Raw genomic sequence first — 27,779 nt, 5'->3', positions numbered from 1 at the left:
CCCTCTGTGGAGCTATCAATACCCTGAGGCTATCTCTTAGTCCATCTTCAAACCTAACGCAACGCTCATAGTCCGTTGCCACCATAACTCTTGCATACCTACTAAGGCGTAGAAATTCCACTTCATACTCCACCACCGATTTCTTTCCCTGTATCAAGTTTAGGAACTCCTTCCTTCTAGCGTCCACGTAACTCGCACCTACATACTTCTCCTGAAATGCAGCCTTGAAGAACTCCCACGTGACCCGCTCAGGTTGGGTGCCCTCTTTCACTGTTAGCCACCACTGGTAAGCTTCTTCCCTAAGTAGTGACACTGCTCCTTTCAACTTTTGTTCCAGTGAATAGTCTAGGTCCTCCATTATCCTTTCAGTGGCCTCCAACCAATATTTCACCATGTTGGGAGCCACACCAGCCACACCCTTAAATATCTCAGCCCCATTTGATCAAAATCGCTCCGGAATGGACCCCCGATTTCTAGTGCCATTATTGGGTCCAGCGACCCTTTCCAAAATCCTCAGCATTACCTACGACAATGCATCTTCTCCCACGACCCGATCATACGATCCATTCCCAGCCAAAGGTGAGGCTGGAGCCTCTTCTACTCCAACATCGTGCTTATGGCCCGATGCCGACGATTCAGCCCTTACACTTTCGCGGCCTCGGCCACGGCCCCTTGCACCCCTTCTAGCACTCATCGTCGATTCGCGTGTTATTTGGATTAGAAATTTTATGAAGTTTTAGTTAGTTTAATAATTAACCCGATGCTTTATAAAACTATTTAAAGAGAAGATTGTTTTCGAAAATCCTCTACAGTTTCAAGATCCTATGAGCTTCAGTTTCATTCTACATAATCGTCTAGAGTAGCCCTCTAACTATCTACTGTATAACAATTTAAACAAGTTTAAGAATAAGAGAACTTACTTGGTTCGACGTCGGAGACTCGGTGTGCCACACAACAAAACTTCTACTTTTCCAAAACATTGTAATTCAATCAAATATATATTTTTTTTAAACACAAAAAAATCAAATAATAAGGCTCACTTCGCAGCCCGTATTTTGCAACCTAAGCTCTGATACCACTAAATGTAACAACCCAAACTCGGCCCAGACGCTATGGCAGAATCTGGTGTGTCACATTGAAGTGTTTTAGCGAAAACCGTGTTTTCATTAAAAACCCTTCTTAAAATAAAAGAAACTTTAACTATCTTTAAAAAAACTCCTTTCAATCACCTATTTAAAAATACATGATTTTATGAAACATGTCATTTTAAAATGTAGTTGTGGAAACGTAGAAGAGACATACAATAGTTTAAGAAACCTTGCTCAACTTCTTATAATTATGTCACATAAAAATAATATTAACCCAAATAATAACAAAATGGAAGGCCTTATTACAATCCAGTCTGAAATCATTTAATAATTAGAAACTTATATACTTTAAAATGAAGAAAAAGATAGGCTAAATTGTCTTACTAGCTGGCCACCCAGAGTCCCTCCAAACATCAAATCTCCTACTGAGCATCAGCTGAAAATAAAATAAAAGATGGGGTGAGTTTTCGCAAACTCAGTGTGTACAACCCTCAAAGAAAAACAAGCATTCAAAAATCATCATACATCAAACATGCAATGCAATCACATCCCAATAATCCATCCGCTACACACCAGCTTCGTCTCCTGTCACACCATGTGGGGATATAAATATCGACCCACCCAACCGACACATCAATGGTAGCCCGATTGCGGAACTACCTTCATTTACATATTGGGCTTTAAAAGCCGACGGTAGATCCACGATTGTCAAGCAACCATGCGATCCTCATATACTTCCTCCGTTCCATAATTCCCATCCCATATGCAACCTAAACAGAATATCATATGTATGTAGCAGATATTCATGTCACATTCATAAACTTACATTCAACACATAGGGGTATTTTGGTCATTTTTATCCTTAAGGGTATTTCGATAATTTTTTTTCATTACGAGTCTTACTTGCCTTAACTATGAACATTCAGCCACCTTAGCCAATGGAAGAGGAATACTTACCAAAACCGCAACACCTAAGGAGCAATTCGGCAATGAGCTAAGATCCGAGATCCGATACTAATTCCCTACCACAGTTTTTTTTGATAAAAAACCCGAAGGTCAACCTCAATTTATTGCATCATTTAAAACAATATCATGGATTTCCAAAGGATAATCCATTTCAAAATTCGTAGTACAATTCTGGGTATTAGCCCAACTACAAAGCAAATCAGCAGCTTTGTTACAACAACGCAGGGCCCAATCAAAACTAAAGCTAAAGTTATAGCATTGTTTCAACATATTTAAAATTTCCTTGATGCGATGGCCCATGGTGGAAAAGTCAACTTGTGCTTTGTTAAGCCGGTTAATTAAGCTCACACAATCGAACTCAAGACCAGCTTAGCCTAATTTTTAGTCAGCGCAAAACTGATGCTTTCCTCCAGCGCATGCAACTTAGCCCACTCGGTTTGAACATTCTTCTCCAACACCCCTGCCCGCACGCCGATAACAAAGCCATCATGGTCCCTCGCCATAAGGCCAAAACACACATTCCTCCTAGTAGTATTTGCGTCAAAATTTATTTTAATAACCCCTTGATCAGGTTTCTTCCAACCTCTGCCAGTCTCTTGTTTCGGAATCATTAGCCTCTCTAAAAAATTAAAAATGCGAAAGTCCTTTCATAAAACAGCAGCTCTTCCCCAGGTCACCATGGTCGCTTCCTCCTCGCCCTGAAAAACTCTATTGTTCCGGCTATTCCAAATGTTCCAAATCACCGTGATCAAGTTAGACAGCGGGTTTTTGTCCAGCATACGAGCCACATCCTCAATCCAGTCCACACAACTATTATATGTGCCTTCAAGAGCCTTATTATTAAGAACACCGTGAACCAGCACCTCCTGGGCCCTGGGGCAATCTCTCATAGCATGAATAAGAGTCTCCTTGTCGCTCTCACATCTTGGGCAAATACCATCGACCTCCTTTCTAATGCCCGAGATTTTCTTATAAATAGGCAAAATATCATGCCCCAGCTACCAGCAGAAAACCTTTATTTTAGGAAGGGTTTGAAGTTTCCACGTCAGCCTCCAAAAGATCCGATAGGGTCCATACCCCACATGCTTCAAAGTCAACCAGGAGTAAGCAGACTTGGTAGAATAATAGCCTAACTGGTTATGGAACCATATGCGATAGTCTTCAGGTTTATTATGAAGAAAGAATTCCCTACCACAGTTGATTAGAAAGAGTGAGGGACAATATTCGATACTTAGCAAAAAAAATTGATTGGAAGAGTAATACTTACACTAGATTCGATCAAAGAGTATTCAGCTCTAGAGATTTGAATGCCAACAATTGCTTATTCGGCACCAATGGAGAGAGGAAGAAGAATCGGCTAAACCCAAAAGTAAAACAAAGAAATCGGCACAAGGAAAATAAAAAGGAGAACAAGGGTTTTCGACTTTTGGAGAAATCAGCAGAAAGAAAAGGAAGAAAACAAAAGGGTTTTTGGCTTTTAGGGAAGAGGGTTTCTGGTAACAAGGTGAGAAAAAGATTTCGGCATTAACCTCATACCCTTGCATTCGGCACCTATTTATAATCCTTATGGCCGAACTCCTCAAGCCCAAGTTCCCATTTCGGCTCCACTTGCTCCTCACTTCTTATCTCCTAGTTTTTCTTCCTGATAACCCCTTGATATTTTCCTCAGATTTCTCTCCTGAACACTTCCCTTGGAGTCCATTCCCATGCCACTTCCAACCTTCTAGAAGGCCAAAATTAAACTTCTAAAAACACTAAGCTAGAATTCGAACCTTGGATCTCCTTGCTAGCCACTAACGCCACCTCCCTACACCCTAAGTGGCGTCACTTAGCCACTTCACCACAAGGTTTTTTTATGCCATTTTCCCCTATTTTTATTTATAAGCCCAACTGCTCCCAACCCTGGTTCTTTTAATAATTAAATTAAAACTCCTCCACCACAAAACTCGAACCCAAAACTTCTCCAACATACCTAGACACTTCAAATTCCTTAAACCCTTATAGCCAACATGTCATTTGTCATTTTCTTGCTAACTTAAAAATTTTATGAGACCCAAAGCCCAAAGCCCAATTAATCTAGGCCCAAAATTCGGGGCGTTACAACACATGTACTCAACAAATATTCAGAAATGAGTATGGGGGATTAATCCTCCACTTAAACAAAAGAACTTAGAAAAATTTTAGCAAACCCATGCCGGACTCATATCCATATCTGAAACTCACCACGGAGTTGAGTAACATAACATTAAGGGAAATAGAACTCAATAAAGAAAAGAAGAAAAGAAATAAACTAAAATCTCTTGTATTGACTAAGTTGAATTATACCTTCTTTCGCAAGCTAATTACTATTCCGCAAAAACTCTAGAAAACGTGCAATGGAGTCACTCTCTCCACCTATCAACACTTTCTCTATTGACTCAAGTATCTTTATATTACTAGCATATTGATTTTTGTTCTTTTTTTTATCAAATCAAGTCAAAAGGGCAAATTTTTGGATTTAAGTCGGAAATGAAATGATAAGCAGAAACAAATTGCCCACACCATGGCAAGATGGATCAAACATCCAAATACAGAATAAAACTAAAATAAAATATGGCATAAGCAACAATCTTAAACAAAATTAACTCACAAAATTCCTAGTACACAAGTCAGACAACAAAGGAGGTTCCGCATTTCGGAATAAGATCCCTTTAACATCAATGTTTCCAGAAACACAAAATAAATTTAAACTAAAAAATAAAAATGTTAGAAACCAAAGAACGATCATCACCTTAAGCTAAGACCCAGCGAAGAATTCATGGTAGATTTGCCTGAGAATTAGAGAAAGAGAGGAAACGAAACAGAATATGCTGAGAAGAGAAGATATGCGACAGACTTTTACGTGGAAGAGAATATGAAGAACGGAAGAAGGAAAAGGAAAGAAGAACGGAAAAAGGAAAATGAGCCTTACCTGGATGAAGGAGGAACCGGAAAAGGTCCTTGACCAAACTTTCTCGTCGTCGTTCTTCGAAATCGTGCAACTCTTGAGGAATTTAGGACGGGGGGTAGGGTACCTGGCAATGGCACTGATTTGCAACCCAAGGGGAAAGGGGAGAAGAAAGCGTCATTTTCTATAAAATGTCTTACCGAATTCAAAAGGGTAAGACATTTTCCCCAAATTGCAGGTCGTTTTACCCGTGTTTGGAAAATATTTTTCAAATGTAAAATATTTTCAAGCTTCCAAACACCGTAAAATCCGGAAAATATTTTCCGGAAAATCAAATCCTTGCAAACAAATGCACCCTAATATTGATGTATATTTTTTCTTTCTTTTAAGCAAAATCGTCAACCTAACTTCCTACTGTACTTAAGAATGTCTTAAAAAATGGGTGAAATCTATTCAGAAGGTGACAAACAAAGGTATGAAAGTTCTATAAGCAGAAGCTGAAACAGGAGTTTCCAACATTTCTTTAGGCTCTTCTCTTTCTCCAACTATGCATAATGGCTGTCGTGTATCTTTTTTTTTTTAGTAACTTTTAGGATTTGATGATCAAATGAGAATGTCGTGAGGATTGTATGATCAAAGGGCACGAAATCGCAGCTAAAACCAAAATAATAATCAATGTTTGGGCTATTGGAAGAGGTACGAGTTACTTGAAAGAAGCTGAGAAATTTTACCCTCAAAGATTTTATGGATAGTTCCATTGATTTCAGAGGAACAAGTTTTGCAATATTCATTCCGTTTGGTGGTAGAACAAGGATTTAACCTGGTATTAGATATGCTTTACCAAATACCGAGTTGTCACTTGCTATATTATTTATGCTAATTACGAATATTATTAATATAGTAATATGTCCGGTTTCCCTCATAGCCGCCGTTGTCTTATTACTTGCCCACGAAGGCATCTCTATCAGATCCATGCAACTAGATTCCCGATTCTGCATAAATTCAGAAGCAATGCAATTTCATCACCAGTTTTTCCATGGACCAATTCAAGATGCTCCCGTTGTCCTTCACCTTCCTTGTCTTCATTTTCATGGTGTTGAAGCTATGGATGAGATCCAAAATAAAGGACTCACCCAAAAATCTACCCCCTGCACCATTGAAACTACCTCTTATAGGGCATTTGCACCTTCTAATGGTCTCTCTCCCCCATCACCGCTTGACCGAATTAGCCAAAAGGCATGGCTCCCTGATGCACCTACAACTTGGTGAATTATCACACATTGTTGTTTCTTCTCCAGAGGCTGCTAAAGAAGTGATGAAAACACATGATATCAATTTTGCTAACAGGCCATATCTCCTTGCTGCAGAAATCATGTTGTATAATTTTTCAGATATTGGTTTTACACCATATGGAAGCCACTGGAGGCAGCTTCGAAAAGTTTGCACATTGGAGCTGTTAAGTACGAAACGTGTACAATCATTCCGCTCAATCAGAGAAGAGGAGGTATCAAGTTTAATTACATCCATCTTTTGTAATACAGGATCGAAAATCAAATTTGGAGAAATGTTTTGCAACTTATCATATAACATCACTTTAAGAACTACTTTGGTCGGAAGATGCAAGCTGCAACACGAAACATTCATTCCAATTGTCAAAGAATTTGTGGAAGCTTTAGGTGGTTTCAGTATTACCGATCTGTTTCCTTCCATCAAATTGCTTCCCATGATCAGTGGGATGAGAGCCAAACTTGAGAGGTTTCACCATGATTTGGACATGAAACTTGAAAGTATCATTGAAGAACATAGAGCTAGCAATGCAAATCTGGGAAACAGTGATGATGAAACGGATGATCTACTTGATGTTCTTCTGAATCTCCAGGATCACGGAGGCCTTGAATTTCCCTTAACGACTGACAACATCAAAGCAGTTATACTGGTTAGTAGTTTTGTATCTCATGTCTTGCTTGTTTATATTTGTTCGCATATAGTCCCATACCTTTGCATGCCCAAAGATCAAATAACATCAAGCTAGAGGATGATATCATCGCAAAGGAACCTTTATTTAGTATTCAAATATATGAGACTTTGCTTTCTTCAGTTGCTTGAAAGCAGTACGAACATGTTTTGTACTTTAACCAAGTTGAACTGCTTTTCAGGACATGCTCATTGCTGGGACTGAGACATCTTCAACCGCAGTAGAATGGGCAATGTCGGAAATGATGAAAAATCCTAGAATCCTTGAAAAAGCGCAAGCTGAGGTGAGGCAAGTCTATGATAGAACAGGGGATGTCAACGAATCAGACCTTCATGAATTGAAGTACTTGAAGTTGGTTATAAAGGAAACTCTAAGATTACACCCTCCTCTACCTTTGCTAATTCCAAGAGAAAATAGTGAGAGATGTGAGATTAATGGATATGAGATACCAGCCAAGACCAAAGTGATTGTTAATGCATGGGCAATTGGAAGAGATTCCAACTACTGGAGTGAAGCCGAGAGATTCAATCCAGAGAGATTCATCCATAGTTCAGTTGACTATAAAGGGGCTAACTTCGAATTGATTCCCTTTGGTGGTGGAAGGAGAATGTGTCCTGGCATGTCATATGGTATGGCTGTTGTCGAGCTTTCCCTTGCACAATTACTGTACCATTTTGATTGGAAACTCCCTAATGGAATGAAAAATGAGGATCTAGACATGACTGAGGCTTTTGGTGCTTCTGTTAGAAGAAAAAGCGATTTGTACCTGATTCCCAGTCCGTACCGCCTATCATGCGCTCGGTAGTTAGAATAGATACATGTAAATCAGGGACGATCTCTTTGTAAAGCCAGTGAGTATTGTCAAATTATCACATTTCGCATGGCAGCTATAGGATTAAGAAATTTCATATAATGCAATAAATAGATAATTAAAATAAAAATAATATATTTTTCAATAAAATTTTATTACAACTCGAGTTACTAAATATTTTTCTTAAGATTAACAATTAAAATGAATAAAGATTTATATATATAATTGAATTACATAAAATAGTATATTAAAAAAAAACTCTCCATCTTTTTTTATTTCCCATGTATTTACTCGATCGAGTTCAATAATTAATCTTTCACAATCTGTAGATAAATTAAGGGGTAAATGTTAACTACGAATTTTAAAACTGCTCCATACCCATAACGAAAGTCAAACCCTTAACCACTAGCGAAAGTAGCAAAGACTCTTGCATAAAAAAAACTCTTCATTTAGTTATATATAAATTAAAAACTTTACAAAAAAAAAAAAGAAAGATACAATCCAGGTCACTCTAAAATTATGTCGTTCCCTACTATCTACCTTCCGTTCTCTTTTCTAACTTCCTTTTCCCTTCTCCTTTCCATTCCATCTCACTCGTCCTCAAACCCTCTTGCTCGTCCTTGCCAGCCCTTGCATTTTTTCAGCATTAAGAGGCCTTACTTTTCCCGGAATAATAAGATGGCTTAGGGTGTAGCCCTTGGCTTCTCCTACAATGGAGGTTATCTCGAGTCAAGGATGACTTGTGTATGCACAAGTATTTTCTTGAGTTGCTAGCAGCTCATTTCCTCAAGTCTTCTTTGACTCGTTTTTGGTTTATCTATTTTGAGCATTTACATATCTGTTACTTCAAGTTAATAATTGCATTTCAATTTTATCAGAGCGAGGGCTTGAAAAGGGACTTTATGGTTCAAGGTGGCTTGTTTGACTTTGATGACTAGCTGCGCATTTTTTAATGTTGTTCTATCTATCAGTGTTTTGGCAAGGGTCTTACTTTGCTCCTCTGTATTCATCGGTGGGAGCTTAATTCAAGTATATCTTGCTCCTTCATTAGTATTGTAACATTGTAAGGACCAATTTTGTCCCAGTCCAAAATCAAATGAAAAAAAAAATAACAAAACATTAAACCCAAATTAAAAGTCTAAGTCCAAATTTTACAAACCCACCAACAAAAAAAATAAAAACATAGCCCAATTCTAACCCTAGCCCAAATCAGCCTAACACTTAAACTAAAAAAGAAAACCCTAGCCTCCCTAACCCTCTTCAGCCGCCACTCCACCCCCATGTACGACCCTCCGTACACCACTCCTCCACGTCGCCACTGCCTATGGCCTCCGTACCTACAAACAAGACAAACAAGGACAACAGACAGAGACAACAAGAAAATAGCAAAAAAAATGAAAGCAAAAAAGAATAAAAAAATTTGTAATCGGCTATAAGAAGCCACCCTAAAAGACATTGTATTTTTTTTACAGAGAAATCGAAATACAAAAAGAAAACACAATATTCAACAAAAGAAGAATTAAAGGTGGTCTTTTGTTTTTTATTTACTTATTTTTCTTCTCTTTTACATATATTTCTACTAGTTTTTAAAGAAAACAAGAAAAGAGAATCAAAATTTACCCCTTTTGTTTCGTTGGCACCATCGTGGAGGGGCCGAGGTCGTCATCTTCGATGAAAGATGGCATTTTTGGGCTCGGGGAGTCGAAAAGCAAATAAAAAGCCTTTCGGCCGGAATGGGGAAAGGAGGAGAGAGTTGAGAACTTTATTTTTGTTTTTTTTTCTTTTGAAGAGAAGGACTGAAATGAAGATTTTAAAAAAATTTGGGGCTTATATAACATGTATAAAATGGCGCCGTTTTGGCTTGATGCCTACTGATAGTGAACGACGTCGTTTTGGAGTGAAACGGGTCGACCCGACCCGCTCCAATTAGGACCCGCGTGTTTTCTAGTGCATGGTTTATTTGCGCCCCTGGCCCTTCCGCATTTTCAGGCTATTTTAGTTTAGTCCTTTTTCACCTTTTTATTATTTTTTTTAATTTCGACCATTGATTATTTTCGTGTTTCAATTTAGTCCTCAAATTTGTAGATCTACAGAGGAAAGGACACGTGTCCTGGGGACTGGCTAACTTCTTATTTAGTCCTCATTTGTTACGGTACATTTTATTTTAGTCCTTTTTTGTTACTTTCGCTATTTTATTAAATTAATTAATTTAATATATTATTACTATTATTGTTATACTTCTATTTATATTATTTTACCAATTTTTTATATAATACATTTACTTATTTATATCGCTTTGTTATTTATTTATTTATGCCCTCTTATATGATTTTAATTTTTTTTTATTATATCATTATTATTTTTTTGACTGTTTTTGTGACAACCCTAATTTGACCCTAGTCAAAAAGTGGTTTCGGGATCACAAAACCGAGTCACAAAAATAATTAAATGTTATATTCTGTGATTATTACATATGAAAGTGCATGTGTGAAAATCTCATACTTTGATTTTGCCATTTGTGAGTGAAATTATGAAATAGGACCTATGTGAAAATTTTTGAAAATGCTATAGGCAAATTTGTAATGGCCAAATAAATGGTAGTACAAAATAGGAGGATTTGCATGTCAAACTCCCCATTTTTTTGTGTAGTGGCCGGCCATGATGTTAATGGTAGACAACATGTGCAAAATTTTTTATTGAAGTTATGGCATAGGTATGGCACAAATTAATATATGCCATTTTGTGTCATAAAATGTTTAGTAATAAAGAATAATAAGAATAACAAAATGAAAAAAAAAGGAGAAGGTTTGTTCATTCTTGTTCTTCATAGCCGAAATTTAGAGAAAAAGAGAGGAGGAAACTCTTGAAAAATTCGGTCACTAAGGAGGGAGAAGATGCAAGGTAAGTTCCTGGTAGTTTGCTTCTATTTTGATGTTCTTGAGTTCTTCTTGATTCTACCTTAACCCATGAAGCATATTTTTTTATTTTTGGTTGTGTTGTGAGCATTCGGTCATGAATGGAAATGAAGGAAATGGTTGTTGTTTCATGCTCTTTTGATGAATAATGGAAGATAGGTGAAGTTGAGCCAAACAAATGAGCATGCATGTACATTAGATGCTAAAGGGAAAAATCGGCTAACATGTTGTGTGTATTATGGCCGAATGTGAACTTGGATAATATTGAATAATGTTTGTGCTTTAAAATGATGAAATAGAGATTATACTTAAGTAAAATCATAGATATGTGATGATTTATTGGTGATATACATGTTTAAATAACATGCATGCAAGGTCTATATGTGTGAAAGAGTGATTTGGTAATAAATCTGCTTGGGACAGCAGCAGTAACGTGATTTTGGAAAATCACCATAAATTGTGGGAGATGATTTAGAAGCATAATAAATTATGTAATTAAAGCTTAATGAGTATAGTTTCTTATAAAAGAAACCGTGTAAACAAAAGAATTACCGATAATGATATATTTGAAGTGATGTGGGACAGGGTCAGAATGCCTTCTAGATCCTCTGTTCTGTTTTTATAAAATCATTATAAATTGCAAAAAAAAAACGGTCATAAGATGAAGTTTATATGCTTAGACTCCTTAATGAGTCTAGTTTCAAAATAAATAAACGAGAACATATTTTGAATTCTGTACAATGAGAAAAATTATTCGTAGTGAGGAGTGGTCAGATTAGTCAGACAGTGAAACAGGGGAAACTTTAAGAAAAATATGGTATTGATTGGCCAAACTAAAAATTCTGAAAATTTTATGGATAAAATATATATGAGTTTGTTTTCAGGGAAAATTAACAGAACTTGATTTGGAGTTTCGTAGCTCCAGTTATAAATGATTTAGTGACTGTTGCTCAGGAAGACAGCTTACAATGAAATTATGATTATGTGGTAAACATTGACAAAAATTTGTTAATGAGTTGCTTATTGATTTCTTATAAGTTTACTATGATCAGTAGGTGTGAAAGTTGAATATATATATATATTATATTTTGAAAGTGATGCTCGAATAGTCGAATAATGACTAGTTTAAAATCTTTGAATTTAAGCTCAAGAGCATAGAGGGGCAAAATTCAGATAAGGGAAAAGAGAAAGTAATCGAATAGCCGTTGTAATCGTTCGACAACATTCAAGGTAAGTTCTTAAGTGTTTAAGCTTGATTCCTTTTTACATGCTCAAGAGTTAAATTAATATGGAAAAGGGAATGTAAATTTTATTTAGTTAATGTGCCGAATATGTAATGATTTAAGGCTATAAGCCGATTATGGCTATTATGCTTAAGTTGAATTGGATTTGGAAATTTGATGCACTAAATGAGTGTTACAATGAATAAACTATGCCGTATATGTGCTGGTGGAGATATCACGAGTTGTGATTATTAAATACCTAATGGAAACCATGATGTGTATAAAATTATTATTATTAGTCCTTTGTGGTAGCCGAATATGGCTTGGCACTAAAGTGATTAAATGTGAACTTCGACGAGGTAAACTATTAAAAGTGTGGTGCTATAAGACTATGGGCTAATACGATACGTGGATTCATTCCGTAAAGTAAATTATTCAGGTATGCGATATGTACTTATGCATGTTAAATCGATTGGAATTGAATCATGAATGTGAATTGAGAAGCATAGGTAAAAATCCCTATGACATATATGTGAGTAAGGGTAAAACCATCGTAAATTATCGATAAGGATGGGCTATGTGCGGAACCATCTTATAATTGCTAATTTGAAAGGTTGTGTGCGAATTGGTGAGCAATAGGTATATATTAGGTGAATCGTAACCTTTTGGTTCTACTTGAATTAAGTTGTGCGATAAATAATTTATGTATATGGCTTATAGTCAAATGGTCACTATGGGTTAAGTTTGAATGGTGAAATGGATATGTGATATTTATGTAAGACTTTTGAACCGAAATGTAAATGATGGTGTTCATACGGAGCTTATATTCGAGTGTTGCAAATGACTACTAATGTGATATGTTGAATGAGATGTGTTAATATATGATTAAATATGCATGATATTTGATGTGTATCCGGGCCTACCCGCAGGCTATATGCTGGAATTATATCCGGGTTAAATCCCGCAGGCTTCGTGCTAGTAATATATCCGAGTTAAATCCCGCAGGCCTAGTGCTGGTATTATATTCGGGCATTCGTGCCTAGCAGGCTTCGTATCGGTGATGTGTATTCGAGCCTTCGTGCCTAGCAGGATTCATGCCGATGATGTGTATTCGGGCCTTCGTGCCTAGCAGGCTTCATGCCAGTGATGTGTATTCGGGCCTTCGTGGCTAGCAGGCGTAATGCCGGTGAAATGATATGTTATGTGAATTCGGTGTTCCTTGTAAGATAAGGGTTTAGCCGAATGTTAAAGATGAAATGATAGTGTATTGTATCATGCTTATATGGCCTAATGGCAAGTATAATCATGTTGGAAAATATGCAATGTGCTTTTATAATCGAATGATAAGTTTGAAATGAATGTGAGTGAAATGTTATGCATAAGCTATCAAATGCTAAATGTGAAAATGAGATGAAAGAAAAGTGTTTGAGATGTATAATTATATACGTTCGAATGATGTTAGTACTTAATTGATATGAATATGTTATATGGAACTTGTTGATTTGATTATTCGGGCCTTTGAGCCTAGCAGGCTATAATGCCAGTGAAATGATAATCGGGCCTCAAGCCTAGCAGGCGAAATGCTGGTGATTTGAGAAAAATCTAAGACTAAGGTACCTCGTATTAGATTGACAAATGAATACATTCAATATGTTAAGTGGGCCAGGTACACATTATGTACTCATATGTGAGCTTGATTTGAAGTGAATCATAAGTGTGTAATGTGATACATACGTGAATAAATGTTATAACTATATCTATGATCATGATACACCGGGTCAGGGTGTGAAAGTATGTGAAAGTATTTGATTTAATTATGTTATACGAATTCAAATTAAGTGTGATAAGAATGCTGAACGTGCATTATGTGTTTGTATGTATTCGGCCAGATGGCAATATACCTAGAATATGGCCTCTTGAGAAATTGAATAATCGAAGTATAATTGCGTTTATTTGTTTGCATTGCTTAAAACTTACTAAGCTTATGAAAACTTACTCCGTTGTTACATTCCTTTGTTTTATAGATTGTTGGCTCCAGTTACTTGCTCGGGTTGGAGTTCGCCGGAGATATTATCACACTGTCGAGCTCACCTATTGGTGTAAGTAAATCCCAGTATTTCGAGTCTATGGCATGTATAGGGTTTTAAATGTTGAGTATGTGATACTATAAGTTAGCCAAAGTTGGTGGCTTGTATTGATAAAGTGTTTTGGCTATGTAAATTGGCTTATGTTGGCTAGTGATGTTTTGGGCCTTGTAAGCCCATATATGGGACAGATTACATGTGAAAAGAAAGGTTGTAAATAGATTGAAATTTTTCGGCAGGGTTTTTGTGTGATTGACTGAGTTTAAGTCGGGTAACACCTCGAACCCTTTTCCGGTGAGGGATACGGGCGAAGGGTGTTACAGTTTTATTTAATATCACTTCATTTATTTGTTTATTTGCTAAATTTCAATTTTTAATTAAATTTTTATTAGTTCTTACTTGTTTATTTATTCATTATTGTAAAAATTAGAGTATTATTATTATTATTATTTCATTTATTTATTTATTTTATTACGAATTGTATCTTTTATTTTATTTATATTTTAATTTGGTTCTTTATTTACAATATTTTTATAAATTATTTTCTCTTACATTATTTATGTATTTATTTTATTTATTTCTTTGTCTTTATTCTTTAAGTTGGTAGTCCTTTTATGTGCATACTTTGGTATCATTACCGTTGTTATTATTTATCTCATTCATCTTTGACTATTTATATTATTAAATTAGTGTACACTATGCAATTCTCGTAAATCGTTCTTATTAGTATATTCGTTCTCATTCGCGCAATAATTTTAGTCGCATATCATCGTTTTAAAAACAATAAATATACATTTCGTTTAAGTAAAACATTTGACATCATTCTAAAAATGAAAGTTTTTTAAAATAAGGCAATATTTCAAATTTAGAGACTCGAGAAAATCATACCCTAACTTACGGGGTTTCGATTTTTCTCGTTGAATCTAAATAGCCAAATATCCTTTTAAATTTTAAAATTTATATTTTGAATAAAAAAGGGAGCAATATTCCACGTTTGGAAATTCGAGAGATCGTGCCCTAATGTACTGGGTTTCGATTTCTTCTCGTTTGACCCAAATGACCGAATATCCTTTTAAAATTAAAATGCATGAGTTTTGAAAATCAAAATACAAGCTTATTCTCGAGGTTTTAAAATGTCGTGTCGTAATCTACTGGATGTGACATTTTATTACTTCGGGATAAGAAGGTCTTTAGCATCCGCTTCGATTTATCCAAACGTTGTTTTTGTAAGATTAACACTAATAAAAAGGAGGATCGTAGTTTCAAATTCTTTATGGATTTTCAACTTTCAACATTAATACATTAATTAATCAATTAGGTACCAATTTTGGGTGTTACGAGGGTGCTAATCCTTCCTCGTACGTAACCGACTCCTGAACCCGTTTTCTCAAATTTCGTAGACCAAAATCGTTATTTTGGTAAAACAAGACATTTTATTAAAACAATCAAATTACAAGGTGATCCGATCACACCTAAACAAAAATGAATGGTGGCGACTCCCCCATTTTCATTTTTAAAATAAAAAGTCGACCCCATTTTTCAAACACAAAAAAAAATGGTTTCGACAAGTATGGTTTGGCTCTTAGTCAAGTGTGTTAAAGTATATCTTTAGTGAAGAATCTGTTAGGCTGTTATGCAGTCAGTGAGCTACTCATAAGTTGTTAGCAGCAGTTATTCCTATGCACATTATATATAAATACACTTGGTATACTAAATCAAGATAAAGAAGTAATAATAATTCATTTCTCAATTCGTTTAGTCATTCGTTTAGTAGCAACAGCATATACACTTGATTATTGAAGGATATGAGTTGACAGGTTTTATCGAAGGAACTTTACCTGCTCCACCATGGTTTGTGCCATCTTCAGAGGGTCCTCTGGTTTCAAATCCAAAGGCATCGTTTTTCCATCAGCAAGATAAGTTGCTTGCATCTTGGCTTTATCCACTATTAGTAGTACTCTTCTCTCTTGTTTTACAAATACTAAGACGGCATGCGATGTATGGAGTACCGCGACTCAACTGTTGGCTACTGTGACCGGAGCCAAATTATCTCGCATAAAACATGAGTTGCACTCAATCAAGAAAGGTAATATGACGATAAAAGAGTATGTGGCTAAGATTCAAAACACCTGTGCCTTGATCAAAGCATCTAAATCTCGAATCTTGAAGGCTGAGAAGGTGAAGATTGTTCTTGCGGGCTAGATCTTGCGTCATTTTCATCCGAACCCCTTCTGATGCAAAGACTTATTAATGTGTTGTTGGAGTACAAGAGTCAACAGACTCGAATAGTGCAAGAGGTGTCGTTCCATGCACATCTAATGGAGATCGCTCTGTGATGATCGTTTTATGAATCATTAAACTAGACTACGATCACGACTAAGGCAAGCGCACCTATCGAATGGTAGTGTAGCTTTGGTGAGTCTAGAATATCGTATCCACAAGGACTAAAAGTACTAGTATTAACTATCTTTATATTATTTAGCCTAAAATATAAAAGATTTGTTTTAATCTAAAATTAACTAACTAATTAACTACTGAACGCGACAGAGAGCAAATTGGGAAAAATACTTGAAGAAAACTTATAAGGAGGACAATACCCAGGAAAGAATCCACCTAGACTTCCCTTATTATTCTTACTCTGAATCAAACGATTTATTCACTTGTCTTGATCCGTAAAAATCCCTAAATGATGTTAATATCTCTTTCGAGACTAAGAACAATTAACTCTAGATTGATTAATTGAAATCTCTTTCTAATTAAAATCCCTATCATTGCATTAACTCGATCTATGGATTCCCTTATTAGATTTGACTCTAATCTGACAAATTTATGTCGTCTTATTTCTAGAATTGCATGCAACTCCGTTTAATTATGCTAGATCTACTCTTAAACAGGGACTTTTGCTCCACTGAATAAGCACATCAAACTTGAATTAATATCCTGAAAATATTAAGGCAAGAATTAATAACATATAATTAAGAACAAGAACAAGTATTTATCATGTAATTCAGAAAATTAAATAATAAGATCAGTCATAGGTTTCATCCTCCCTAGGTATTTAGGGAGTTTAGTTCATAATGTAAAAGGAAAACATCTCAAATTTAGAAAAATAACAAGACATTAAAAAACCCAAATAAACTTCGAGAGAAATTTGAATAGAGATCTTCAATCTTGAAGTGGATCAGCTTCCGAGATGATTCTAACGGCTCCTTTCGAGTAATTTCTACTTTCTACTCTGTGTGTCCCCTTAGGTCTTCTTCTAGTATGTATTTATAGACTTTTAAATGCTCAGAACCCTTAAAAATTGGCTTTTTCCGCTTGTTTGGGAAACAGGGAGCAATATCGACACAGGCTGGCACATGGGCGTATGGTCTGCCAGTGTGGATCACATGGGCGTGTGCCTACCCGTGTGGATCCTGAAAACTTCGATTTTGGCCCTTTTTTGCTCCTTTTGCTCCCAGATGCTCTCCTAAGTATAGAAACATGAATTTAAGGGATTAGGAGCATCAAATTCACTAATTTACGTCATTAATCATCCATAAACGCATTAAGAATGGGACTAAAATATGTTACATTTATGGTTTATCAAATATCCCCACACTTAAGTATTTGTTTGTCCTCAAGCAAAATTCTCAACTCATAATTAAAATTAATTCTTCTCGACTTATAATTCTCATCAATAATGTTTCAAAATAATTCACAAATAATCATGCATTGAAAATTCAACTAAAAGAGCCCTAAAGATTCAAACAATCCAAGTCACACATTTTTTTAAGACATGAAAACATAGGTATCTCCTCTTATTTAAGTATTTACCTTTAATTCAAAAACGACAAGATTTTACATCCTCACTAAAGATTCACTCAAATCACTCAAAATGTTTAAGGTTCAAAAATTAAGCACTCAAAAGTCAATTATGAAAAGTCATTACCATAGGCTTGCATGAAAATCAAATCTCCACCACTATAGAATGATATGATACACAAATCAAAAGGTCTTTACAGGGTTGTAACGGGGCTTGGGTTAAAGGTGTGGATAATGGCTGAAAAAGAATGTTAGAATCGAGATCGAATTGATAAATTACCTAACTAGAAAAATAAACTAATACTGAATAATTACATCAATCGAAATTATTATAACACGAGCTTCTTCTCAGAATATGAAATTAACTACTTAAGCTCAAAAACATAGAACTAGTAATAATCCAACATAAATGTATTTTTTTTTCACTTTTTTTTCTTTTCTTTTTAGAACAATAGATAATAAGAGAAAATTTAACAACTGAAACAAAAGAACATAGTTAAGCAACTAACCAAATCAAATCTCGACAAAAAAGGGAGTCAATAAAACGAGAAACAATTCTCAATGAATCAAAAAAAGTTATGGGTTAATATTAAAAAGTAAATCAAGAAACAGTTTTTTAGGCTTAAAAAGGGTTCACTAAGGGTTAATTATGAAGGTAGGCTTATGAGATAAGTGGGTTAAAATCTAGGTGTCTTTATCATCTCAGTATATCAAATCAAATGTGTGGTCTCGACATGTATAATCGAAGCAAATTCTAGAATAACCAATCAGTATTGACAAATTCATAACCAATAATAGAGTGAGCAAGAAAAGTGTATGCTCTAAAGGCTCAAAATCTCACAAAAATTATGGTTTTTGATGTTAATCTTGCAAATCTCAAATTTCAAGGTAATACTTCAATTTAGGGAAAAAACCTAAAAAAAATTATTCTGAAAATAGACTTATCATGCTTGATTCTCTAGTGTCTTAAAATTTAAACAATCAATGCACAATTACCTATGAATTTAATCTAAAACACATCAATGATAATCATAAATTAATAAGAATTCATTCTAATAGTAATGTGAGAAAATTACTTAAACACAAGACATAATTCAGGGATTTTCTAATAATTCTATATATAACCTCCCCACACTTAAGATGTACATTGTCCTCAATGTACAATCATATATAATCACAGTATAAACAGAAGATCATAAGAGAGGGAGAAAACTGAAACTGCCCTGAATATTGGATGAAATCTTCAGAATAGTGAAAAGCGGAATTGCAGTCAAATTTAAATGTAACTCATGATTCCGAACAAATTAACACGAAAGCAAACACAAATAATAAAGAAAATTAAGAGGTTATAACTCGATTAGAAACAACCATAAATCTTTCAAAAGATAATAATGAAAATAAGTTGAAGAGAAAAAAAATAAAACAACTAAAACAAAATTAAAAAGAAAGATAAATAATAATAATAATAATAATAAACTCAATGATATCGATAAACTTAAAAGGTAATTGTAATGATAATAGTAAAAAAATACGAAAGAAAAAAGAAAAAAATAGAAATAGCAAAATAAAAATAATAAAAGTATATAAAAAATTAAAATATATAAAAAATTAAAAATATAAGTATAAGAATAATAAATTAATTAATTAATTAGTAAAATAAAAATAAATAATATAACAATTAAAATAAATAAAATAAAATTGGGGTGATTAACCTATTTTTCACATAGCCATGAACATGCCCATGTGTCCAGGCCGTGTGAGTCACATGGCCATGTAGCCAGGCCGTGCGTGTTTTCCTTCGCTTCTCCCATGCCCATGTGAGATCCCACACTTCCGTGTGGCCAGGTTGTGTGCTCCACACACCCGTGTGGTTAGGCCATATAACTCTTTAACTTTGAAAAAATTAGCTCCAGGTTTCACACGGCCTAAAACACGCCTGTGCACTACAACAAAATAGGTTTTTAGCAGCGTTTGAATGAAAAACGCTGCTAAAGATCGAGTATTAGCGGCACTTTTTTAAAAACGCCGCTATATGTACACCTTTAGCGGCGCTTTATAGAAAAAGCCACTAATGCTTGATCTTTAGCGGCGTTTTTCAAAAAACGCCACAAAAAAATTAACACAACGCCGTCGTTTTGTATTGTGCCTTTAGTGGCTTTACCGGCGCTTTTAAAAACGCCATTAAAGATCGAGTATTAGCGGCGCTTTTTGGAAAACGCCGCTAATGCTTGATCTTTAGCGGCGTTTTTTAAAAACGCCATCGTTTTGTATTGAGCTTTTAGTGGCTTTAGCGGCATTTTTAAAAAGCGCCGCTAAAGATCGAGTATTAGCGACGCTTTTTTAAGAAATGCCGCTAATGCTCAATCTTTAGCTGCATTTTTTAAAAAACGCCACAAAAAAATGAAAAAAATTAAAATACTATTATTTAAAATAATTTTAAAGATTTTTGATATATGACTAATTATTTTTTATTTATATGTTAAATATTTTCTTATATAATTGTAAAAGAGATAGTATTAATTTTAAAATATTGAATTAATTATCATTATAGTTTAGGGTTTACGGTATATGGTTAAGGGTTTAATGTTTATGAGTTACTATTTTAAAGTTTATGGATTATGAGTCTAGGGATTATGGTTTAAGGGTGGTTTAAGGGTTGGGGTTAATGGTTAGGGATTAGGGGTTAAGTGTTAAGGGGATAGGGGTTAGGCGTTAAGGGTAGAAGGGTTAGGGGTTTATGGTTTATGAGTTAATATTTTAAGGTTTATGGATTATGGTTTAGGGATTATGTGTTGGGGTTTAAGGGTTAGGGGTTAGGTGTTAAGGGTTTAGTGTTTAAGGGTTAAGGGATGGGGTTATAGGTTTAGTGTTTAGGATTTAAGATTTAGGGGTAGGGGTTAGAGGTTTAGGGTTTATATTAATTAGTATTATTTAATTTATATATTAAACGATTTCTTATATAATTGTAAAAGAGATAATTTTAATCTTAATATATTAAAATTATGATTATAGTTTAAATTATTTAAGAGATAATAGATAAACTTTATATATATATTATTAAATATTGATTATTATAAGTTAATTATTATGGCTTCCGAATTATAACAAATAAAAAATAAATATGAAAACTAAGAGATTAGTGGCGTTTTTTTAAAAAAAAAAAACCACAAAAAACACTATGAAAACGGCGTCGTTTTCCTTTGTTAAATTTCATCTTCTTGTGTCATGTCCGATACTTAGCCATTTCCCTTAAAATCCCAAAACAGATATCCCAAACGTTTAGCCATTTCCAGCAAAACCCCAAAACAGATTTCCTCAATTTTTTACATTTCCCCTAATCCCTAAATTTCCCCCAAAATCCCTATGTTTTTTTTAATAGTACTTCATTTAAGTAAAGCCCTTGTATTTAAAAAAATTAATTTTTTTCAGGTATTAGGGAAAGCGATTCGGCTAGGTATTTCAGCATCTAGAGTTTCTGTCAATGTTGGAAAAGTGGTAAATATTCGAGTAATTCATGCTTATAGTTGATTTTTATTTGAATTTTGATCGATCTTATTTTTCTTTTATTTGTAATTGATGTCGAAGAAGCTTGATTTGTTTAGGCTTTGTCTCAGTAAATGCTGATATAAAGTAAGAAGATAGTAAAGAATGCAAGATTAACATTTTTTTTGTTTCTTTTTCTTTTAATATATGTGAGGTTCTAGTAGATTTATCAACGGAAATAAACTTTTAGAAAAATGAAAATATCGGGAGTTTTCGCGAGAGAGAATTTCCTTTTCTCTTTCTCCAGATTCATTTGATTTATGTGATTATGTCAGGAAAGACGTAGGACTCTTACCCTTTTTTTGCCTATAAATATACATACTTATACCCCTTCAGTTCAGAATCAGAGAGAGAAAAGAACAAACCCAAGATATTAGTTTTAGTTTTTGAATCTTTAGATCAAAAGAATGGCAGAGGAAGTAGTACTGCGGGATTTTTGGCCAAGTATGTTTGGGATGAGATCCAGGATTGCTTTGGCTGAGAAAGGGATAAAGTATTAATACAAGAAAGAAGACTTGTGGAACAAGAGTGCTTTACTGCTGCAGACGAACCCTGTTCATAAGAAAATCCCTGTTCTTATCCATAACGGTAAACCTATTTGCGAGGCGCTCATTCAGGTTCAGTACATCGATGAGGTATGGCATGACAAAGCTCATTTGCTCTCTTCTGACCCTTACCAAAAAGCTACTGCTAGATTCTGGGCTGACTATTTTGACAAGAAGGTACATTCTTTTTTTAAGAGGCAATATGTGAAAATAAGAAAATAGTTTTAGTTCAAAAATTCTTATAAAATTTCTCTCTGGAAAAATGTGAAGGCATAGCATGAAAATTTTGGCTGTAATTTAGTTGTATAATGATTTAGAGTAGAAATTCTATGGTACAAGATTTGCACCTTTGCCTTTTTTGGCATTTTTATTCATTTTTCACTTACAAAAGTACATATTGATGAGGAGTGGGTGTCTGCTTGAAAATGACTGTGCATTTCTTTTAGTTCTTTATTATCTTAAAAATAAAAAAAATTTTGGCTTCCCGAATGAAATGGTTATCAAGTTGCTTAAATCAAATTCCTTTAAGTTGTGTTAGTAGATCATAGTTTTTTCTATCAGGTTTAGATTATAGCATTACATATTTTGTCTTGACAGGCACCATGATCCTGCTATTTTTATTTATTGATTGATGATAGGATTTTGGACTTGTACTTATTAAAGTTGCTACTTGGGGACCATTTGTTCTTCTTAATATGGACAATGATATTTTACAAAAGGACAATATTGATACAAAAAACGTTGCAAGTGAATGGCTTGGTAGCTCTAAATTATTTAGCCTTAATGGAGTTGATACCACACTAACTTATGTTTGTCGACGTGAGTACATCATAGAATGTAACTGAAAGGTGCGTCTCTGTGGTTAATGGAAGCTCCTTCAATTTAATTTCTTGCTCTTAGCTTTTTATAATAATACCTAAATGATATATGGAGTTTCCTTGTAGCTTTAATGATGTTGTCTGTATGCTTTGTCTTCTGATAAAGCATTAATTATTATTATCACTAGCACTAACGACATTATGTTGTCTTGAATATTAAATTGCATATTCTCCATGTTAATGATTATATGATTGTTGTCCAAAGCTTGCTGAACATACATGGAGATGGCTAGTTGTATTTTGTTTCTTTTACTTACAGGTATTCTGCGACAACTACTTGGATGGTGGTTACCATGTGCCATTTGCACACAAAGGCCTTACATTTGGTCTTTCACTTGATTCATATACCACTTCAGTATGCTTCGGTCTGACCTTTTTGCTAGTTATATTTAAGATTAAAATGCTATTTGTTTGGCTTGTAATGTAATACGGACATGCTTGAAGCTTCTTTTAAGGTAATTTTATTTATTATATGATATTATATGCTTATTGTAGTTTTAGAATATCAAACATGTGAAAACATAGTATTCACAATGCATAGTAGTAAGCAAGTGAATAAATTTTATTTTGTACCTATAAGCTAGATATTTTGAGCAAGGTAAATTATGACACTTGCAACGATTAAAGAAAGGATAAATACATCATGTAAAAAGAGGATAAATCTTGTTTAGGGCATATTTTGGGATTCTTCCTTAACAACAAAATACATAAGACAAACATGATCTGACATGTTTAGTTACTATTCTTAAATAGCAATGCCTTCTTTTTTATGCTTTCACTTGTAATATACAAGACAGAGGAATAGCAAGGACAAGATGTGGCAGGTCTGGATTTTCTCTATGTCGGTTCTTGTAAGGATAGTAGATGGAAGAAGAGAATGTTGTTTATATTCATCTTAAAGGACTCTGCTTCTTCCATCTACTATTCCAAGGGTAGGTGAAGGATGACATAGTTCCTGATGTTGTTGTTATTTGTTCAGGAATGAAAGGAAGGATACCGTAATACTAAGTAAAACAATCATCTAATGCATGCACCATATTATCCCAGATAAAGAAAATAGTAGCCTTTTGATTATAGATACTGAGTGTCACTCTGCAACCATGTCTATGTGCTTCTCTATGCACAATATGTACTTGGAGAATGATGATTGCATCAACCATTGTTCACCTGCCCTCAGTCACACATGCATATACATAATTGTCTCTTTTCCCTGTATCAAATATTTGATTTTGTTTTGTCGAAAAAAAAGTCTAATTTTGTATTGGTCTGAAGATAATTAAGCGTTTTCTTAAAATGTGAAAGATTCTACACATAAAGCTGTGAATTATGAAAATATTTTGTTTAAAAGACTGTTTTGATCACGGCTTTAATCTTATCCTGCATAAAGAAACCATTCGGCTTCTTTTCATTAGATTGACAATATATAATCTTCATGGTCTCAATAACTTAAGTGTTAATAATATAGATTATAGAAACTAAAACTAACATTTATAAATAAGGCACCTTGAGAATTGTTCTAATTCCAAATTGAACTTTCTTGAAACTATCTAGAGTTGTTGGTTATCACTGAATAGTTTAGGTGTAAAGCTCCTTCAACTTTTGGATGGCAAATATTAAATGCAAAGAATATGTCTATGTGAAGAGTAATGAAGGCATATATATACCACAAAATCTTTTATTGGACCTCTATGTCTTGAGCTCTGAATTCTGCACATATGCTAGATACATGCTTCTAATTTTGCGTAAGTTTTAGATTATACAAGGTTAATGATAGGTAATGTTGTTTTAGAGGAGACTTATGCTTGGCTTCATATGCATTAGCCTCTCAAATGTTGTGTTTATGTATGTTGGGCAATTCAAAGTGCATGCGTGTGTAGGATGCTGACATTAACCGGGGTTTGAAAGTTCCTCTTACATAATATTGATGTTTTCTACTTGTTAGCCATAGTTGCAGTCTGTAGAATTCAACCATTTTTCTATTTTATTATAGAGAAGATTTTCTGTGCGACATGTATTCTGTAACTCATTTCATTTTTCATGTATTGGAAATATGGTTCCTATTTAACTGAGCTCTTGTTTTGGCCTTACGATGACAAAAATTTCATTGAGAGAAGCCTAGCGGATAGTGAAAAAGTTCAGGTACTAGCAAATAATCTCTGGTTTTGTTTGTATGCTCAAAATTTACTGTTAATCTTGCAACCTCCAAAACCTGTTTAATAACCAAGGAAAATACACAGATGGAAGACATTAGACTGTGTGAAGGTGTTCAAAAGGGTATTGAATCACCTGCATATAGTACTGGAAGGTATGCGCCAAATGTTGAGAAGGCCATGCATCATTTCCATTGTCTGCTTTATGATAATCTCATAAACCTTTTCTGTTTGCTGAATGCATTTCTAAACTGCTGCTTAGCATTCATTGGAACTACCCAGGGTAAGTTTCTTTTTGGTTTATATTGTTAAGAAGCCTTTTTTTTCTTCAAGAATATCCATCTTCAGTATAATTCTATTAAATAGAATTTGTACTGTAGTCCCATATTTTATGATCTGCTAGATGATTTGGCTACATCCATGCTTGTCCTCTTGTTGCAAACTAAGTCTCATTCATATCGTATTAGCATTGATTATAATAAAACACAATATAAAGTAATGAAAAAAAACAAGGAACATGATGCATAAGAAATATATAAAATATATTAATGAGAGGATTAGGTAGATAGAAATGCCATTATGAAGTATGCTGCTTGTGTTGATCATTTTTGATTTGAACTTATTTTTAATGATATGGTGCAGACTGAAAGATCTTTGGTATGTGAGGTAAATACCACTTCTTAGCACTAGTTAACGTTGTATACATTTGATTAATTAGTTTTTAAAATATATTTGTATAAAGTATTTTAATTTTTTTACTAATTTAAATAATTTTTTTTATTTTTATATTTGTAAAAGAAATTAGTTATAAAATAAAAATATATATAATTTAGTTTTCTAAATTTTAAAATATAAATAATGTATAAATAGTTTAAAATATAAATTTATTTGAATAAATTGAAATTAAATTGAAATAACCAATAAAATGGTCAAATTATAGTTTTCTCCCTCTATCATGCTAAAATTTAATATTTAATCCTTATACTTTGATTTGACATAATTTAATTTAATTGATATCTGTTAGTTCAATCAGTTAGTATTGTTGACTCTATCAAAATGCTGATTTGAATTTTATTATTAGAATTTATATATTTTAAAAATATAAAATTTAGCATTTTAACCAAATAGTTAATATTGTTAATTGACTATTGAATTAATTGATTAAATTATATCAAATTAGTTGAATGAGCTCTTTGTCATAATCATTATTGTTAATTTGATGTTTGGATGTTCCAATTTTGGATGTACCATTTTTGTTCATCTGAGAAAAAAAGGGTAAAAGGATACTATTTCTTAGGTTGCTTTCATTTTTTTCTTTTCGCTTCTTTTTCTCCTACTTGTTGCATGTGCAGGCACATGAAACCACTAAAACTCCATCTCACTTGAAACTTTTTTTCTACTTTTCAAGGAACATCGACACCTGTGTTTCAGTTCTTGTTACATAGTTATTGGATTCCAGCTTGCAAGTGGCACAATACGTCTCCTCTTTACTTACTTTCTTCATCTTATGATGGGAAAGTAATGTTGTGGGATCTAAGAACAGCGGTATCGTTTTGTATTTTCTGCATTCTCATAATTTAATTGTATATTGTTTTCTGGATATCGTTTTGGTGATTACTTTTTGTGTGGCAATAGCTCTTTTATGTTTTGACTGGTGGCAAATGGAACAAGAAAATCAACTACACTAGATTGCGGTCTAAGAACAATTTGCAGAAGGCACATAATGACTAGCTCCTACCTCTACGAATGCTTGTGGGAGGTATTGCAACAACGACTAAGGATGATATTGATCAACATGCAGTTGACACCGTATGTGCTCTGAATCCGAATTCAGGTGTGACTTTTAGATATTTTATGTGCAAAAAAGTATTAGAGTGTCTAATGTTTGTATGTTAGTTAAGCATATTATAGATAGAACTTGCAGTAGGATCAACTAATTAGTTGATCAACAACTACACCCTATTTTGTAATCGTTTACTTGCATATTTGCATCTACTTAATAATAATCTCGTGTCAACTAATTATTCTATTTTTTTATTTAATTCTTTGTTTCAACATTTTATTTTTATTTGAGTTGAAAGAAGAAAAACACAAATTGCAATTTTGACTTAGTTAATCAATTTAAATAATCAATGTTGATATTTCACATGGGAATGGATATTCAAATCTTTCTTAGTTAATCAATTTAAATAATCAATGTTGATATTTCACATGGGAATGGATATTCAAATCTTATATTTTACATGGTTATGATTTAAGTCCTTATTTCATTTAAGGAACTTCATTATAATATCTTATTTTATTGATATATTTATATTTAATCTAATTTTTATTATTTATTTTAGTTTTGATTCTAAATTTTTATTTTTGTTTTAATATTTAAGATAAGTGAGTTCTAACTTTTGGATTTTAATTATGTTATTAATTTATTATTTTAAATTCTAAATTTAAATTCATTAATTTTTGTATTTAGTTTTAAAGTTAAAATTTTAATAGAAAATTTAATTTGATAATGAATTTTAATGGAAAATTTGGATATTATTCTTCTCAAATTTTAATAATGAATTTTAAACTTTTTTATATTTTTCATGACCTTTATAATATTTTATAATTTTTTTTTTGAATTTTATGACTTTTAGCGGCGTTTTTGGAAAAAGGGTCGCTAAAGGTAATGATCTTTAGCGGCATTTGTGGGAAAAGCGCCGCTAAAGGTCATGATCTTTAAAAGCGTTTTTTCAAATAAACGCCGCAAACTTTAGCGACGTTATCTATAGGGCCTTTTTTGCGGTGTTTTTAGTGGTAGTTAAAAGCGCCGCTAAAGACCTTAAAAAATGCCGCTAAAAGTCAATTTTGCTGCAGTGGTGTGTCCAG

At 33.7% G+C, this 27,779-nt stretch overlaps 2 protein-coding genes across 2 annotated transcripts; both read left to right on the top strand.

The window, feature by feature from the left end:
* Positions 1–6,016: 6,016 nt before the first annotated feature.
* LOC107892080 (desmethyl-deoxy-podophyllotoxin synthase) lies at positions 6,017–7,760 on the top strand. Its single transcript, XM_016817063.2, has 2 exons — positions 6,017–6,916; positions 7,137–7,760. Exons 1-2 carry the CDS (start codon positions 6,017–6,019, stop codon positions 7,758–7,760), a joined length of 1,524 nt encoding a protein of 507 aa, XP_016672552.1.
* A 13,280-nt stretch (positions 7,761–21,040) lies between these two features.
* Positions 21,041–26,937, top strand: LOC107892700 (uncharacterized). Its single transcript, XM_041076527.1, has 4 exons — positions 21,041–24,897; positions 24,996–25,191; positions 26,317–26,453; positions 26,544–26,937. Exons 1-4 carry the CDS (start codon positions 24,796–24,798, stop codon positions 26,637–26,639), a joined length of 531 nt encoding a protein of 176 aa, XP_040932461.1. The 5' UTR covers positions 21,041–24,795; the 3' UTR covers positions 26,640–26,937.
* The last annotated feature ends 842 nt before the right edge of the window (positions 26,938–27,779 follow it).

Source organism: Gossypium hirsutum, chromosome A01 (genome assembly GCF_007990345.1).
Source record: "Gossypium hirsutum isolate 1008001.06 chromosome A01, Gossypium_hirsutum_v2.1, whole genome shotgun sequence".
Classification (NCBI taxonomy): Eukaryota; Viridiplantae; Streptophyta; class Magnoliopsida; order Malvales; family Malvaceae; genus Gossypium; species Gossypium hirsutum.
Note: the sequence above shows the minus strand (reverse complement) of the source record. Positions and strands in the feature narration are given on the sequence as shown.